The sequence below is a fragment of the Urocitellus parryii genome, chromosome 4 (genome assembly GCF_045843805.1).
Source record: "Urocitellus parryii isolate mUroPar1 chromosome 4, mUroPar1.hap1, whole genome shotgun sequence".
Lineage (NCBI taxonomy): Eukaryota > Metazoa > Chordata > Mammalia > Rodentia > Sciuridae > Urocitellus > Urocitellus parryii.
This window is the reverse complement of record NC_135534.1, coordinates 110,351,053-110,367,081: the sequence shown is the minus strand read 5'-3', so window position 1 is coordinate 110,367,081 and position 16,029 is coordinate 110,351,053. Positions and strand designations below refer to the sequence as shown.

The 16,029-nt window shown below is 36.2% G+C and overlaps 1 protein-coding gene across 1 annotated transcript; it reads right to left on the bottom strand.

Moving 5' to 3' along the window:
• Positions 1–5,678: 5,678 nt before the first annotated feature.
• Positions 5,679–6,614, bottom strand: Or8d4 (olfactory receptor family 8 subfamily D member 4). The gene has a single exon (XM_026402704.2). The coding sequence runs from the start codon at positions 6,612–6,614 to the stop codon at positions 5,679–5,681; it is 936 nt and encodes a 311-aa protein (XP_026258489.2).
• Positions 6,615–16,029: the final 9,415 nt, after the last annotated feature.

Genomic DNA, 16,029 nt, shown 5'->3' with positions numbered 1-16,029 from the left:
GAAGCTTTTTAGTTTGAATCCACCCCATTTATTGATTCTTGATTTTATTTCTTCTAATTTAGAAGTCTTGTTAAGGAAGTCAGGACCTAATCCAATATCTTTAAGTCTACCATGGAGCCAAGGATAATGATAAGAAAGGGGTAAGCAAAACGCCGCACAGCTTTAGTATCATCTTTGAAATCTCTTAATTCAGCATTTACTTGGTTGCTGTAAATAAATATTTGACAAATTATATTCTGACAGTTTTTGTTGATTTTCAATTTCTGTGGAAATCAGTGAGATGTGTCCTTGGAGCGACCAACTGCCAATTTTGCTGTGTCAATCTCTCAGGGTCTTTTTGATGTCTTCCATTTTTATCATTTTCAGGGTTTTCTTTTTTTTTTTCCTCCTTACATCTTTTTCCCTCCTTGTTGGAGATTGAACCCAGAGGCATTTTAATTCTGAACTGCATCCCTATACCTTTTTATTTTTTATTTTGACACAGGATCTCAAGTTGCTTAGGGTCTCACTAAATTGCAGAGGCTGACCTTAAATTTGCAATTATCTGCCTCAGCCTCCACATTCCATGTTGCTGGGACTATAGCTGTGTGCCTATAATCCTTACATCCTTTAAAAAGAGCTGTTTTTAAAGTTATTTTTTATCTAATTCCATCATGTGTCTTTTTGTGTGGATTAAGTGATTTTTCTCCTGCATATGTAATATGATGTGTTACTCCTCGCATGTAAAGATTTCCTATTCTATGCAAACATTGTTTCATATTTGGATTGTGTTCTATTTAATGAATGTCAAAATTTGTTTGTTCTGCCACTTTAAGCAATTTGATCATCTTGAGCTGTTTCAGATATTAAGTCCCTTTTTTAAAAGACAGGTCTGGGATAACTCTTACACCAGGAAATATTTAGCATTACTATTGCCCTAACCCTCTTTTTTTTTCCTCCTAATTGTTCAGAAAGTTCAGTGTTCTGTGGCTGAATGGTTTGGCAATATATAGAAGCTCTCCATGCACTAAGAAGAGTTCACCTTATAGCTTCCCAGCAATTACTATTTGCCTCACTTTATAGAGTTTTACCCTATTCAGTGATGCTAAGCCAAGCCCCATGAAGATTTATGTAGCCCCCATGAAGATGTTTATTAGCCTCACCTCATTTGTTTCTCTTATATTGGAGAAATAAACTTCTGGAATACTTATTACCCAATGTTTCAAAAAAGTGTTTAAAATGCATTTTCTGTTTTTCTAGTTGTTTGTGACAGAAACTTAAACTGTAATTTCCATTATTCTATTATGGCCAGTGTGGCAATTTCTCAAGTATGTTAGAGTTTCAGACTCTTTTTTTATTCACTAGCAATTCAGAGGAGTTTGTCTAGTTTTAAAATTTTACATCTAAGCTATAAGGTTGGCATGTGTAAGTTGCACATAGTAATCTCAGATTTTATTGTGGTTTAGGAGGCAACATTTCTGTTATTGTATATTTGTTTACTTTTTCTTCAGAAATTTATATAATCAGTTCTTTGACCTCATGAATAGAAACAAAAGTATATGGGCTGGGGATGTGGCTCAAGCAGTAGCGCGCTCACCTCGCATGTGTGCTGCCCGGGTTCGATCCTCAGCACCACATACAAACAAAGATGTTGTGTCTGCCGAGAACTAAAAAATAAATATTAAAAAATTCTCTCTCTCTCTCTCTAAAAAGAAAGAAAGAAAGAAAGAAACAAAAATATATTCTTTGGAGAATGTAAATTTTAATATACATATATTAAATTTATTTAAAAACAGTATTAATTGTTCTTTTGAAAAGGCAACAGAGTAGGTTGTGATCCTAATACTTTTTTCCCCAGCATTTGTCTCTCAATGTTCCAAATATTTAAACTGAACATTTAAGAAACAAATGTTCTTTAGCCCTAGCTAAATCACAATGTCTCAATGTCCTCAAATCACTGTCACCTCTCAACCTGGGGAACTTTACTACTCTATGTATCAGCTGAATACAAAATTAGTAAAATCTGCAAGGTAATCAGGTTTTGTCATACCTGTCTTCATCACTCAAATGATCATAGCAGCCTAGAGCAGTGGGTTTAAAAGAAATTTGAAGCTATATCTGCATTTTCTGAAGTACTATAACACAGAAGTGATGTCTGACATGAATATGGATTAAAAAGTAACCTTCCTTATAGCAGGAACCTTCCTTATAGCATCCCTGGATCAGCCTGGTTCTTGCCTCTTCTCTCTTTTCTTCATTGACTTTCTCAGCAAAGGTGAAGAAAATCTTCTTTTCAATAGGAAAAAAATCTCAGACTTATCTTAATTACTCAGTAACATGAGAGAGGCATCTCCTGAGACACGACCCAAAGAGGAAGAAATCCTCTATATATGAAAACATAGCTTTTCTCCTTCTTTTAAATGATCTACCTACTAGTATTTTTTTCCTTAAATTAAAAAAAATCTTTTTGAAACTTTTTATTTCTTTGGGGCTGGGAAAAAAGCAATTATTACAACTTATAAGAAAACTTAGCTTACTGTGAGTAATTGGAACAGTGCCTTCTCCATAATAATTATAATTATGCATCTAGCTATACTGCCATGTTTATATTTATTTTAGATACTTGGAAACTCAGACAGATACAACATCCAAATGTTTTTATGCTGTTATGGTCTATTTCTGTTTTTTATTGGACTTTACTTTTATTTCTATTTTCCTTTTTTCCAATTTTTTTTAAAATTTTGTTAAAATTTGTCATTCTCAAGCATCCACTTTCCATTTAACAGCAAATCTTGATTTAAGGTTGGAAATGTATGTTTATACCATCCATGTTTTTCATCTATCATTGTAAGTTAAATCACATCATTTCTCACCAAGATCATTTTAATGGCCTCAAAACTGTTCTAATTCTGCTCTGGCCAATAGCACATTTTCCCTGCTCAATCTTCCCCTCACACATACACACACATACAGACCTATCTACTTTCTAATCAATTATTACCAAAAATTATCCAATTAAACCAGATTAGATCACTCTTGAAATATACCAATGGCTTCTCCCAGTACAGAACTTAGAATAAAATTTAAGCTGCTCATGTTAATTTCCCCTTCACTAAGCCTCAGCCATACTGCCTTCTCTTTCTTCAATGTGGACAAGTTTGTTCCAACCTTTGCCTTTTGCTTTCAGCTGGCTTTATGTTTTTGCACAGCTGCACTTTTTTTCACTTGGAGTTCATCTCAAATGTCCCTTCTTCAAAGAACTCTATTGATTATAATCTTTGGCTCACTGAAAATTATATAGCTCATTCTTTCCAAAGCAGTTATCTATGTTTACATTTATCACATTTGCTCATTTAATTAGTTCTTTTTTATCTATCAATCTTCCCATACCCCCCAAAAGTGAGGAGAAATCTTTTTCTAACACAGTCACCCTAATATTCCAGCACTCAGTGTCTGGAACATTGTATTCATAAGTTTAATCTGAACATGTGAATTACTGTAATAAACACATCACATTGCTCATACATTGTATTATATTTTTTGATCATTTAAAAGTTTTTTAAGACATAAGTTTTAAAAAGGGAAGCTATAAACTCTTATTGGATATGGCAGACATGGGTTATAGGACAGAAGTCATGCCCTTTTGATTTCAAATCCTCATTATCTGGTTAATCTTAATCTTTAATGGTGTCACATTAGTTGACATACTGATGCCATTAGAGTAATAAATAATTTGGAAAATATCTCATTCCAACTTACCATGATTCTTCTCTGGAATATATAATGAGTGATCACCAATTAATGACCTATGTTATTTTCAACAAATGCAATTTAGTAACTGGTTTGTTGCACTTTTTCTTTTCTTTCTTTCCTTTTTTTTTTGTTGTTGTTTTGTTTAATCTGTAAAACTACTTGTATATCATTTCAGAGCATTTATTCTGGGCCATTTAGAATATTTTTCTTGGTTCCCATTCTCATTTTGGCTCACATGAAATTTTTCTTCTTATAATCAGCATACCTCAACTTATTTTTAGGTTGACAAGTTCATTCTTAAAGACCATAAACTTCTTAATTATGCTTAAGTCAAAATATACCATTCAGAGGAATTAAAGACACATAGTTTACAGCACGTAGAGACAACAGAAACTCGAGTGAACAGAATGCAGTGAAATACAGTACTCACTCGTCAAGAAAAAAACACATTTTTTTATGAGACTAGAAATATCATTTTCTCATCTACATATGCTTAGTTGTGTCTCTGGATCACCAGATGCCAAATATGCTCAATGAGATCATATTAGCTTGATTCGTTGCTGAATCTTCAGTATAAAATTCTACTTCCATATAGCAACATTGACTTTTAATAGCCCTTTAAAATAAATGAACAATAAAAATTCTTCCACATTTACTATAAAATGTTTGCGATGATTTCCATCACGGTGTTCAGTATTTTCCATACAAATTTCTATAAGAAAAAATGTCTTTTTGCACTTTGGTGTGGTTTATCTCCTCATATGATTATATAGTATACCATGGTTTTTTTCCCTTTTTGACCTGGATTCAGAAAACTAAGGAATCAAATTGATGTTCAATTCCAACAATGGTATTAAACTTCACATTTAAAATATATGCTACTCTCACTTTCATACTTACTTTTTTTCATCTTATTCATCTTATGTGTGCACATATTTATCAATCTGATTATATAGATAATATATAGATAATCTCAGCTCAGATTACATTTATAATTTTTTTCACCACTCAACCCTGTGATAGTACACATTGAGATTGGTCCTGATGGCAGAGTAAGCAGATGTCGAGTTTGCTACTCATGAAAATGCTGTGGCAGCTATATCAAAAGACAAAGCAAATATGCAACAACACAGGTATGTAGAACTCTTCTTGAATTCTACAGTGGGTGCAGGCAGTGGTGCTTATGGTAGTCAAATGATGGGATGCGTTGGCTTGTCAAACCAGTCCAGTTTTGGTGGCCCAGCTAGCCAGCAACTGAGTGGTGGGTATGGAGGGGGCTATGGCGGCCAGAGCTGCACGAATGCATATAACCATATCCACAGTTTTACAGGAAAACCCCAGTGATTTCAATCAAACATTGCATAGGTAGCCAATGAGCAATAAATAGCAGCTACTACAGCAGTGGAAGCCATAAATCTATGAGTATGAACGAAATGGGAAGGATTTCTACCATGTCCAGTATGAGTGGTGGACAGGGAACATAATCGATTCTGGTCCCACTGACTCTTGGTCAACTGTTTTTAAAGAAAAAACAAAACTTCAGTTTATCAATTTTTGCAATCCAAGCCTGTGATTTATGCTTACTTTATAAGTGGGAATCAGGATTATTTGAAAGACAAGTTTCAGTATTTTTTAACACAGCAATCATTCAAGATGTAACGGTAGAGTTGAGTAAACTATAACTGTTAAACAATTTTCAGCTTTTCTCACGTTAGTTATATTGAAGGATGTACCTACACAGTAAGCATATTTAGGTTAAAGCAGTTGAATTATGTTAAATGTTGTTCTTATGCCACATTATATTGAACACTGTTTGGATGCGTGTTTTAAAGCATGCTTTTTTGTAAAACTCAATATAGGAGCTGTGTCTACAATTAAAAGTGAAACATTTGGGGGAAAAACAAGCTTAGGAACACACACATATATCTTAATAAAGAGCATATTCATCATGAAGATATTTTCTTTCTTAAAAGTTTCTTTAGTGCGGCTTTCACTTCCTTGTTCCTCAGACTATATATCAGGGGATTCAACATGGGAATCACTGTGGTGTAAAATACTGAGGACACTTTCTCCTGGATGAATGAACTGCTGGAAGCAGGTTTGAGATACATAGACATGAGAGACCCATAAAATATAAGAACGGCAGTCAGGTGGGAGCTGCAGGTGCTAAAGGCTTTGGACCTGCCCTCTTTAGAGTGGATTCGGAGGATTCTGGTGAGAATAAAAGCATATGAAATGACGATTGTCACACTTGTGGCTACCATGTTAAATCCACCAATGATAAAAATTAAAAGCTCATCAATATAAGTGCTGGAACAGGAGAGTTTAATAAGAGGAACGATGTCACAGAAATAATGTCTAATAATGTTTGATCCACAGAAAGACAACCTTAATATACAACCTCCATGAATCACAGCATCAGTGAAGCCTACTGAGAAGACAGCAGCCACAAGCAGAGAACAGACCCGAGGGGACATGATGACATTGTAGAGCAGCGGGTCCCAGATGGCCACATAGCGATCATAGGCCATGGCTGCCAACATGTAGCACTCAGAAATGACAAAAATGCAGAAAAAAAACAGTTGGGTCATGCATCCAGGATAGGAGATGGCTTTATCCCTGTGTAAAAACCCTGCCAGCATTTTGGGGATAATGACAGAAGAATAGCAGAAATCTAAAAAAGACAAACGACTGAGAAAATAGTACATGGGAGTGTGAAGTTGAGAATTCAACCTAATTATCATGATCATGCCAAGATTTCCTACCGTGGTAACTATATAAATCCCTAAAAAGAGGCAGAAAAGGGGCAGCTGAAGCTCTGGTTGTTCAGTCAATCCTAAAAGAAGAAACTCAGTCACCACGGAATAGTTTCTTATACCCATTCTCCTTGGAGGAATCTGTGGAGAAGAGAGGGCAAAAATCAAATTATACAGGCAGAATCCCAGCTTTTTCCCAGTTTGCCAGAGCTAAGGTATTTCTAGCTGTGAAAACACTGACTTTGTGTTAGATAAAATGAAATCAGAAAGCATCTACCTACCACAGATTTTATGAACCATCAATACACATTTCCGAGTCTCGAGTACTTTTAGCAAAGGGCAAAAATTTTCACCCCAGGGTTAGAGACAAGAATGACACTAAAGATTGTGGTGACATTTTCTAAAGCACATCAGCAATAGAGGTACATTAAGAAGAACGGGACCAACATTTTTGCCAACGACAAATTTGACAAGGACAGAAACTGCTTCCAAGATTTCTATATGGAACTTATCTATTGCTAAGATCAATTATTACTTTCTATACCACGGCCTCCAATGTTGGTCAGCAGAATATTAATTCGAGGAAGATGTTAATGGGTACTACATGAAATGAATCATAAATTCAAATATTCTGAGTTATACAGAGTTGAATAGGATTTTGTAAGTGAGGGATGGCTCAGGCCTCCTGAAGGATTACTATATAACATATATTTCCCAAACTTATTTAATGACAGAGCATCTGTACCCTTCTTTTTAAAACATATCACAGCACTACTGTGACTTGGCATGTTGTAGGAAGCCATGTTTTCATTTGTTTGTTCTATTTGTAATCTAACTGTAAATGGATTTCCAGGCAGGACGTTTACGCCTCTTAGATTTCAATAAAGATGGATGATGGTAGAAGACTGACCTACCAAAACTGTTTCTGCCTTTTGAACTTCCAGTCACCATCTGGGATAAGCCTCCCTTTCTCACCAAGGCCACCCAGGACAACATAATGCTCAGAGCCCACCTGGAGGCTTCCACATAGCACTTCCTGTCTCTACCTCTTCCTGTTTTCAGGAAGGGGACAGATGGCACCATCTTGGAGTTGCCTGCTCTGAGTTCAAGTATGGCCTTGTCTCTGAAAAATCAGACCGCTTTCTTTTTTTTTTTTTTTTTTTTTTTTTAGTGATGGGCTGCTCACAGAGCAGTCTTATGTTTGCCCAAAGGTTATGAGCCTTTCTCATATATCTGAGCCAGAAGTTTTTTAACTTGCCCAGTCTAGGAAAAATGTTGTTATTGGGACATGAGGGGCACACCTATAATCCTAGTGACTCAGGAGGCTAAAGCAGAAGAATCACAGGTTTGAGGCCAGCCTCAACAATTTAGTGTAGCCCTTAGCAACTTAGAAAGACCCTATCTCAAAATAAAAAATAAAAGGGCTGAGGGTGTGGCTCAGCAGTCAAGTCCTTCAGGGTTCAATCCCCAGCACCCAAAAAAAAAAAAAAAAGAATTAAAAAAAAAACTGTTCCTATCTTCTTGCTTCTAATGAATTACTGCCTGCCTGCCTTATTAGGACAAGGAACACTTCCTTTGATCCCTTGAATTCCAAGAATGCAGGAAATTCTTCCTTCTTTCCTAGATCCCTCTCTCAGTTTAAAACAAAGAAGCTTCTTGACACCAAACAGCTGTTCTCTGAGCAGATTTCCAAATTCAACAAACACATGTCCTGTGTATCTGATCTTCTCTTGTCCTAAGGGATGAAGATGTGGAATCCTAAGGAAAAGAGTGTATCCTTTTGCCTTGGCCTGTTACTGAAATACCCTGGGGTCTTCCTTTCCCATCATCCCTTGCAGGTCTGCATGTGCATATGTAATCACAGAGACAACATAGAGAGAAATCTCCAAAGTTCCAGAAGATCCTATACTCAGTTCTTTGTCTTTAATCTCATGAGTCCTTAATCTGTGCTGAATGTCACAAACGCAGTGACCAATCTCAATATTATTTCTATTTGTCCCACATTTCCCTAATCCTTCTGGGATTTCTATTAAAGCACAATGTCTCTCCTTCTGCCCATGCTCTTGTTTAATTCCAGTGCCATGCACACTTCTGCTCCTATTCAAGCTAGACGGGTTTCCTCTTCCCTATGTTTCCAACTTCCCAAAGCATTTCTGTGCTTCCGGTCCTTAAGGCTACTCAGTGTGGATCATGGATCAACAACATCAGCACTTAAGAACTTGTTAGGATTACAGCATCTAAGGTTCTACCTCACAGCTACCACATCAGAATCCACATTTTAACAAGATCCCTCCATGATCTGTGTGCACATAACAGTTCGAGAGATGCTATTTTAGATTATTTTCTCTTAAAGTTGAAATCTTCTTGCTTCCTCTCGGTGACAGAAAGCATTACCTGATCATGCCAAGCCCATCCTTGAAAAGCCTTCTTGGCTGAAGAATATGAAGTTTTACATTTCAGCATGTTGTTACTTCTATGTGAACTCAGAGATTCCATGGCTGTGTAACTAATGCTCAGGTCAAATAGCTTATTACAACAAATTATGTTTTTTGTGTATAGGAGGAAATGTTGTACAAATCATGTCTTAATTCACATAAAAATGAGCAATGATAACTAGTCTTCACTTATTTTAACCACTTGACCAGCCTAGTGATGAAGTTTGATTAGACTGTATATCTGCCCACCCTCCAAAAATAGTCTACTACATTGACTCAGACCACATCTTAGATATTTTTAGGAATTTAAAAGCATATTAAGGTATTTTATGCTTAATATGTGCATTCCATAGTATTATTAAAACTGTGACTATTGATATTGTTTTATGAATGTGGAGTCTAAATTAATATTGCCCAGCAGAAACTTAATGCAGTCATGGGATATTTAAAATGTCCTAGGAGCCCATTGTTTTAAAAGTAAAAACAAACAGATGAAGTCAATTTTAATAGAATTTTTGCTTAACTTAGTATATCCAAACTACTATCACTCCAATGCATAATCTATATGAAAAAATTTAATGGGATTTTTATCATTTCTTTTTTTTTCTGAAGAAAAAATTTTAAAATCCACAGAGTATTTTGCACTTAGAGCTCAATTTGAACAAGCCACATTTTAATGCTCAATAGCCACTGATAACTTAGTGGCTTTCCTATTAGAAAGCATAAGCCTAGAATATATATTTTCCTAAATCTGGGATCCCAGTTGTACCATGATTAAAAAGTGGCAAAGAAAGCAATGAACCATGAGTCATAATATTTAGTTTCAACCTCAGTTCTAAAACTCACAGTGCAATATTTGAGTCATCATAGCCTCTGCCAAGCTTCATGATTTAATCTGGAAAAATTAATAAATACTTCAATAGATTGTTGTACAAATCAAATGAGCCAATAAGTGTGAACAGACTTAAGGTTTCATAAACATATTGGAAATATATTTTTAAAGCTGGCGATTTCACAGATCAATTCAGATAAGAAACAAAAATCCCTAGGAACAGTGAGTGGCTATTGCATAACTGAGTGGAAGGTGAATGCCCAGGGCCTCTTCCCTCTACTCTTGGGACTCACAGAGCTGCAAACATGCAGAAATTCTAGAGTTCATGCAGACAATCAGGAAGGGATTTTTAGAATATGTTTTAATAACCTTACAATAACATTGGAATCTTGAAGCCTTACCTTCTTCCTTCTGAAGATTGTATCACTTCTCTCTTCTAACCTCCTCAAATTAGAAGATGGATTAATTATATTTTCTTCCTTAAGTGTCTAAACAACCATAGCTAACAAGAAGCTAGGACTTTTATTTCTAGTTCTAATATTCTGTGTCTAGAACTATAAAGACCAAGAGTCTCCAGAGCTTCTCATCTCCTGAGGTCTGGCATCCTGTGTATTTATAAGAACTGTCACCAGAGGGCCTGCCAGTGTAGCATCTGCCATAGATTAGGGACATTAAAATAAGGGACAATTTCTCATTCATCATTGTGTCCCAAAGGCCGAGCCCCATTCCTGGCATATAGTTGAATTTATTCTTTCATCATCACATTCATCCCCATCAGGCATCATGTCAAACAGAATGTTTTATTCTTCCCAGTCTATAAAATAATAATCTGAAAAAAAATGATGACAATAGGCTAATAGGGAACGATCTTCATTTACTAGACAAGTTATCAAAAGAGAACAATTTTTAGTCAAAAGATATCGGTCATTAAAAGTGAAGCTTATGGTATAAAAAGAAGAGACACTTATGGCACAAAATGTTTGCTTATCCTTAAAATAAAATACTATGGGTAATCATCCATTCTTCTCCTCTTTGTCCTAGCAATTTATTGCATAGATATCTACAGAGGTCAAATATTTGAAATACAGAAATTAAAACTATAATCAAGGAATCCACTACTAGCCTGTGAATTATACATATTGTAAATAAGGTTTAGAAAAGTAAATCCCAGATGAGCCTGTTAAGATTGTGTGTGTGTGTGTGTGTGTGTGTGTGTGTGTGTTGCTGCCTCACCATACAAGTAGTGGAATTTAGAACTAAAATTTATGTGTGATTTACTATAAACATATTTTGTGGCAGGTAGCTGATTAGAAAAGATCAAATGAACAAGTGTTATCCAAAGGCAAAGAGAAATATTCAGAGTATCTGTTATACCTCCCTTGGTGTGAGTATATCAAAGTTGACTTAGCTAAAGCATAGTCAGGCCAGGAGCTCCTCTCAATGTATGGAGAGAATTCTTTGATCAGGAAAAAGGAAACTATTAAGCCAGATGAAAAAAAAAAAAAGAGGTAGTTTTGCTACTGTTGCTCTCTGGATGTGCCCCCACCCCCTCTCCCCCACACAAAGTTCAGTGTTGTCTTCTTTTGTTTTGAAATTTCACTTTTTAACCCTTCAGTTAGTGCTTCTTCAGGCCTTTACGTGCTTAGGTTTGGGAAGCACCACACAATCTATTTGTCTCCTCCTGCCTTCCTCACCACCACATCATTAGTCCTGAAAAGCACCTCCTATGCACTGAGGAAAGCCACTGGTCCACTCCTGTTCATCAGTATAAAGCTGCCTCCACTGGGTGGGCCCAGTCTTGGTTGCTGCTCCACCAAAAGCTGCCATATCAACCCCAGTGTAACTGAGCATAGTACTTAAAGATACCTTTTAATTTGGGTCTCCTATATCTTATTTTATCAAATATTTTGTCCAGAAAGTGCTGCAGTGTCTTACCAAGATTTATTCTAAAATCAAATTTTTGTTTTTAGCTTCCTTGAATACTTGAAAATGCAATGGAAGATGACCCAAAAGCAAATCACAGCCAGGGCACATATCCTGTTCTCAGATGTCAGACCTGGATACTGCTTTTTACTGAATCAAACACTTCAATTCCTGCTTTCTCTTCATGTCCAGTAATGTCTGTTCTGCCCGCAGAAACATCCATGCTGGCTCTCATGTGCACCCACAAACACACACACACACACACACACACACACACACACACACACACACACCCTGTAGGAAAAGAAAGAGCAAAAAGAGTTTATTTGGGGGGCGCTGTTCCAGTCACTTTGAATACATCATCCCATTGGGTAACTCCTCATAAGATGAATATTTAGCCCCATTTTGCTGTTTGTGTTGCAGGAGTTTGAAGTAATCATGACATTTGCTCAAGCCACACAGCTGGTAAGTGGCAGAGTAAAGAAGAAATCTAAGAGTTCCTCATGCCTGCACCATGCCTTGCTACCCCACATATATGTCACTCATATGTAGAACATATGTACTTTTAAAAAGTAGATCTCAAAAAAGTCGAGAGTAGAACGATGATTACCAGAGACTGGGGAGAAGAGGGAGGAGGGCAAGATGCAGACAGTCTTATCAATAGGGAGTAAATTGTAGTTAGAAAAGAGCAAGATGTTTTTATGTGCTATTGCACAATAGAGTGATTATGGACACTAATAATGTCCTGTATTTTTCAAAACATTACAAGAAAGGATTTTGAAAGTTTTTTAAGTTTATTTATTCTAATTTGTTATACATGACAGTAGAATGCATTTCAATTCGTAGTACATATAGAGAGCACAATTTTTCATGTCACTGGTTGTACAAAAAGTAGAGTTATACTATTCGTGTCTTCTTCATACATGTACTTAAAGTAATGATTCCCATCTCATTCTACCGTCTTTCTTATGCCCATGTCTCCTCTCTTCCCTTCCCTCCCTTTTGCCCTGTCTAAAGTTCCTTCATTCCTCCCATGCTCCCCACCCCCACCCCAATCAGCATCCACATATCAGAGAAAACATTTGGCCTTTGTTTTTTTGGAATTGGCTTACTTCACTTAGCAGGATATTCTCCAACTGCATCCATTTACCTGCAAATGCCATGATTTTATTCTCTTTTAATGCTAAGTAATATTCCATTGTGTATATGTACCCTAGTTTCTTTATCCATTCATCTACTAAAGAACATCTATGTTGGTTCCACAGTTTAACTATTGTGAATTGTGCTGCTATAAACACTGATGTGGCTGTGTCCCTGTAGTATGCTGTTTTCAAGTCCTTTGGGCATAAACTGAGAAGTGGGATAGCTGGGTCAAATGGTGGTTCCATTCCAAGTTTTCCAAGGAATCTCCAAATGATAAATGTTTGAAAAGCTAAGTTTAGTCTGATTTAAACACTATCCAATAAATTCATCTATCAGAACTACATTACCTGATTACTATGTTCAATTTTTATTTTTATGTATTAGTGAAAAATAATTAATAAAAATTATTATGAAACACAATGAAAATAAAATTGAAATTAAAAATCAATGTTAATGTGCTAAAAAAAAATCATCAGGGCACCTGGTAAAAATGGGTTCCATACCCTGCCCTCACCCTGCCAAAATTCTGATTCTCTAAATATGGGATTGAATAGGAATCTTTAATTTCAATAAGCTTCAGACAGTTACATAGTCAAGAAATTCCTCAGGGTGGCAAAATGCCATCATCCAATTCTGCACTTCATGGAATCCTGCCCTAAAGACCTATGGCCCTAACTAGAAAAATTCCTGGACAGGAAAAAAAAAAAGAATATGGAAACCAAGTAGTAAGAAAATGCATCTGAGTAGAAGCACAGTCATGCCCTAAACACATGCTGTATGGATACTGTTCATTCACAAACACCGTGAACACCTTAACGAAGGTCCAACATGCAGAGAGGAAATTGTCCACTTCAATATCAGTTCCCTCAAGTTTCATGTCGACACTGTGCCTTTCCTTTCAGGAATATCAGGAATGGTTTTTTCAGCCACAGGCAATGTGACACAGGATTGTCTTGGATACACAACCTCAAGCAGGAATTGGACTATTGGACCTTAGATAATGAGACTACAGGCACAGGGCCTCAACACCAAGCCCAAGAGAGTTTCTGATGGATTAATGGAGGTGGACACTATCCTGTCACTTTAAAGTAAACAAAACAAGTATCAGAGTGAAAGTTCCCAAAAATATACAATTACACTTTGCCCACAAAATCACAGCTGTGGGTTAGAGAGGCACAGGAGATCCTTGTAACTTATTAGCTTTCCTGTTCTTGCAATTATTGTTTGGATCACAGAGGTACCCATGTACTTATGTGACATAGACACTGATTTACATTAACAATCATTCCATTTTCCTTGAGTCTCCAGAGCGTGTGGTATTTGGGGAAAGTTTTAATTGCCTCAGGTGGGACTATGTACAATTATTTGAAAATGAATCCTGCAATCATTAAATATTATGATTTCTACTTTCCAGGATAAAAATGAGAGTGAAACATTTTTATATGTATATACAGTCTCAAACAAACTCCAGTTTCTAAAATTATTCCCCAACCCTACATAGTCATCTGTTACAAGGATGACATGGTTCATGATTCTTGTTGTACATTTTTCTTGTCAACCCCACTAATGAGATGGCTAAATATCTAGATGGGGCAGATATTCAAAGAGACAGAAAGAAGATGCATGCATGGGCTTTTCACTTCCAAGACCACTAAAGATCCATTTTTACTACTTAGTGTGGTGGTCCTTGCACAAGTTATCTTGCCTCTCTAAGCCAGTTTATTTACTGATAACATGGACATATTAAGGAAAGTTGTTCTATTTAAATGTTAAGTATTTTTTGAAAGTCCTGTAAGAAAATGCACAGAAGTATTTTATAAAATATAAAGGGCTTCACATAGGTTTGCTACTATTATTAGTGTTTATTGGTGTTTATTTTTTAATTGCTTTTACTTTTTAAAACATGGCAGTGGAATACATGACAATTCTTATTACACATGTAGAATACAATTTTTCATATCTCTGTATATAAAGTATGTTCACACCAATTCATGTCTTCATACATGTACTTTGCATAATGATGTCCATCACATTCCACCATCCTTGCTAACCCTCTGCCCCCTTTTCTTCCCTCCCACCCCTCTGCCCTATCTAGAGTTTGTCTATTCCTCCCATGCTCCCTCTCCCTACCCCACTATAAGTCAGTCACCTTATATCAGAGAAAACATTCACCATTTGTTTTTTAGGGATTGGCTAACTTCATTAGCATTATCTTCTCCAACTGCATCCATTTATCTGAAAATGCCATGATTTTATTCTCTTTTATTGCTGAGTAATATTTTATTGTGTATATATACCACATTTTTAATCCATTCATCTACTGAAGGGCATCTAGGTTGGTTTCACAGTTTAGCTATTGTGAATTATGCTGCTATAAACAATGATGTGGCTGTGTCCCTGTAGTATGCCATTTTTAAGACCTTTGGGTGTGGACCAAGGAGAGGGATAGCTGGGTCAAATGGTGGTTCCATTCCCAGTTTTCCAAGAAATCTCCATACTGCTTTCCATATTGGCTGCACCAATTTGCAGTCCCACCAGCAATGTATGAATGTGCCTTTTTCCCCACATCCTCATCAACGCTTATTGTTGTTTGTCTTTATAATAGCTGCCATTCTGATTGGAGTAAGATGATATTTTAGTTTTGATTTGAATTTCTCTAATTGCTAAAGATTATGAACATTTTTTCATATATTTGTTGATTGATTGAATATCCTCTTCTGAGAAGTGTCTGTTCAGGTCCTTGACCCATTTATTGATTGGGTTATTTGTTTTTTTGTGTGTGTGTTTAGCTTTTTGAGTTCTTTATAACCTAGAGATTAGTGCTCTGCAATCATGAAATCCATCTGGAAGAATAAGAGACCCAGAATATCTAAAGCAACCTTTAGCAGGAAGAGTGAAGCAGGTGGCATCTCTATACCAGACCTTAAACTGTACTACAGAGCAACAGCAACAAAAACAGCATGACAGTACAGAATGGAGGACACAGAGACTAACCCACAAAATTACAATTATCTTATATTAGACAAAGGAACCAAAAACATGTATTGGAGAAAAGGTAGCCTCTTCAACAAATGGTGCTGGGAAAACTAGAAATCCATATGCAACAAAATGAAATTAAACCCATATCTTTCACCATGCACAAAACTCAACTCAAAATGGATCAAGGACCTAGGAATTAAACCAGAGACTGTCTAATAGAAGAAAAAGT

Coding starts and splice junctions, on each gene's coding strand:
- Or8d4 (XM_026402704.2), bottom strand. CDS start 6,614: ATGGGTATAAGAAACTATTCCGTGGTGACTGAGTTTCTTCTTTTAGGA.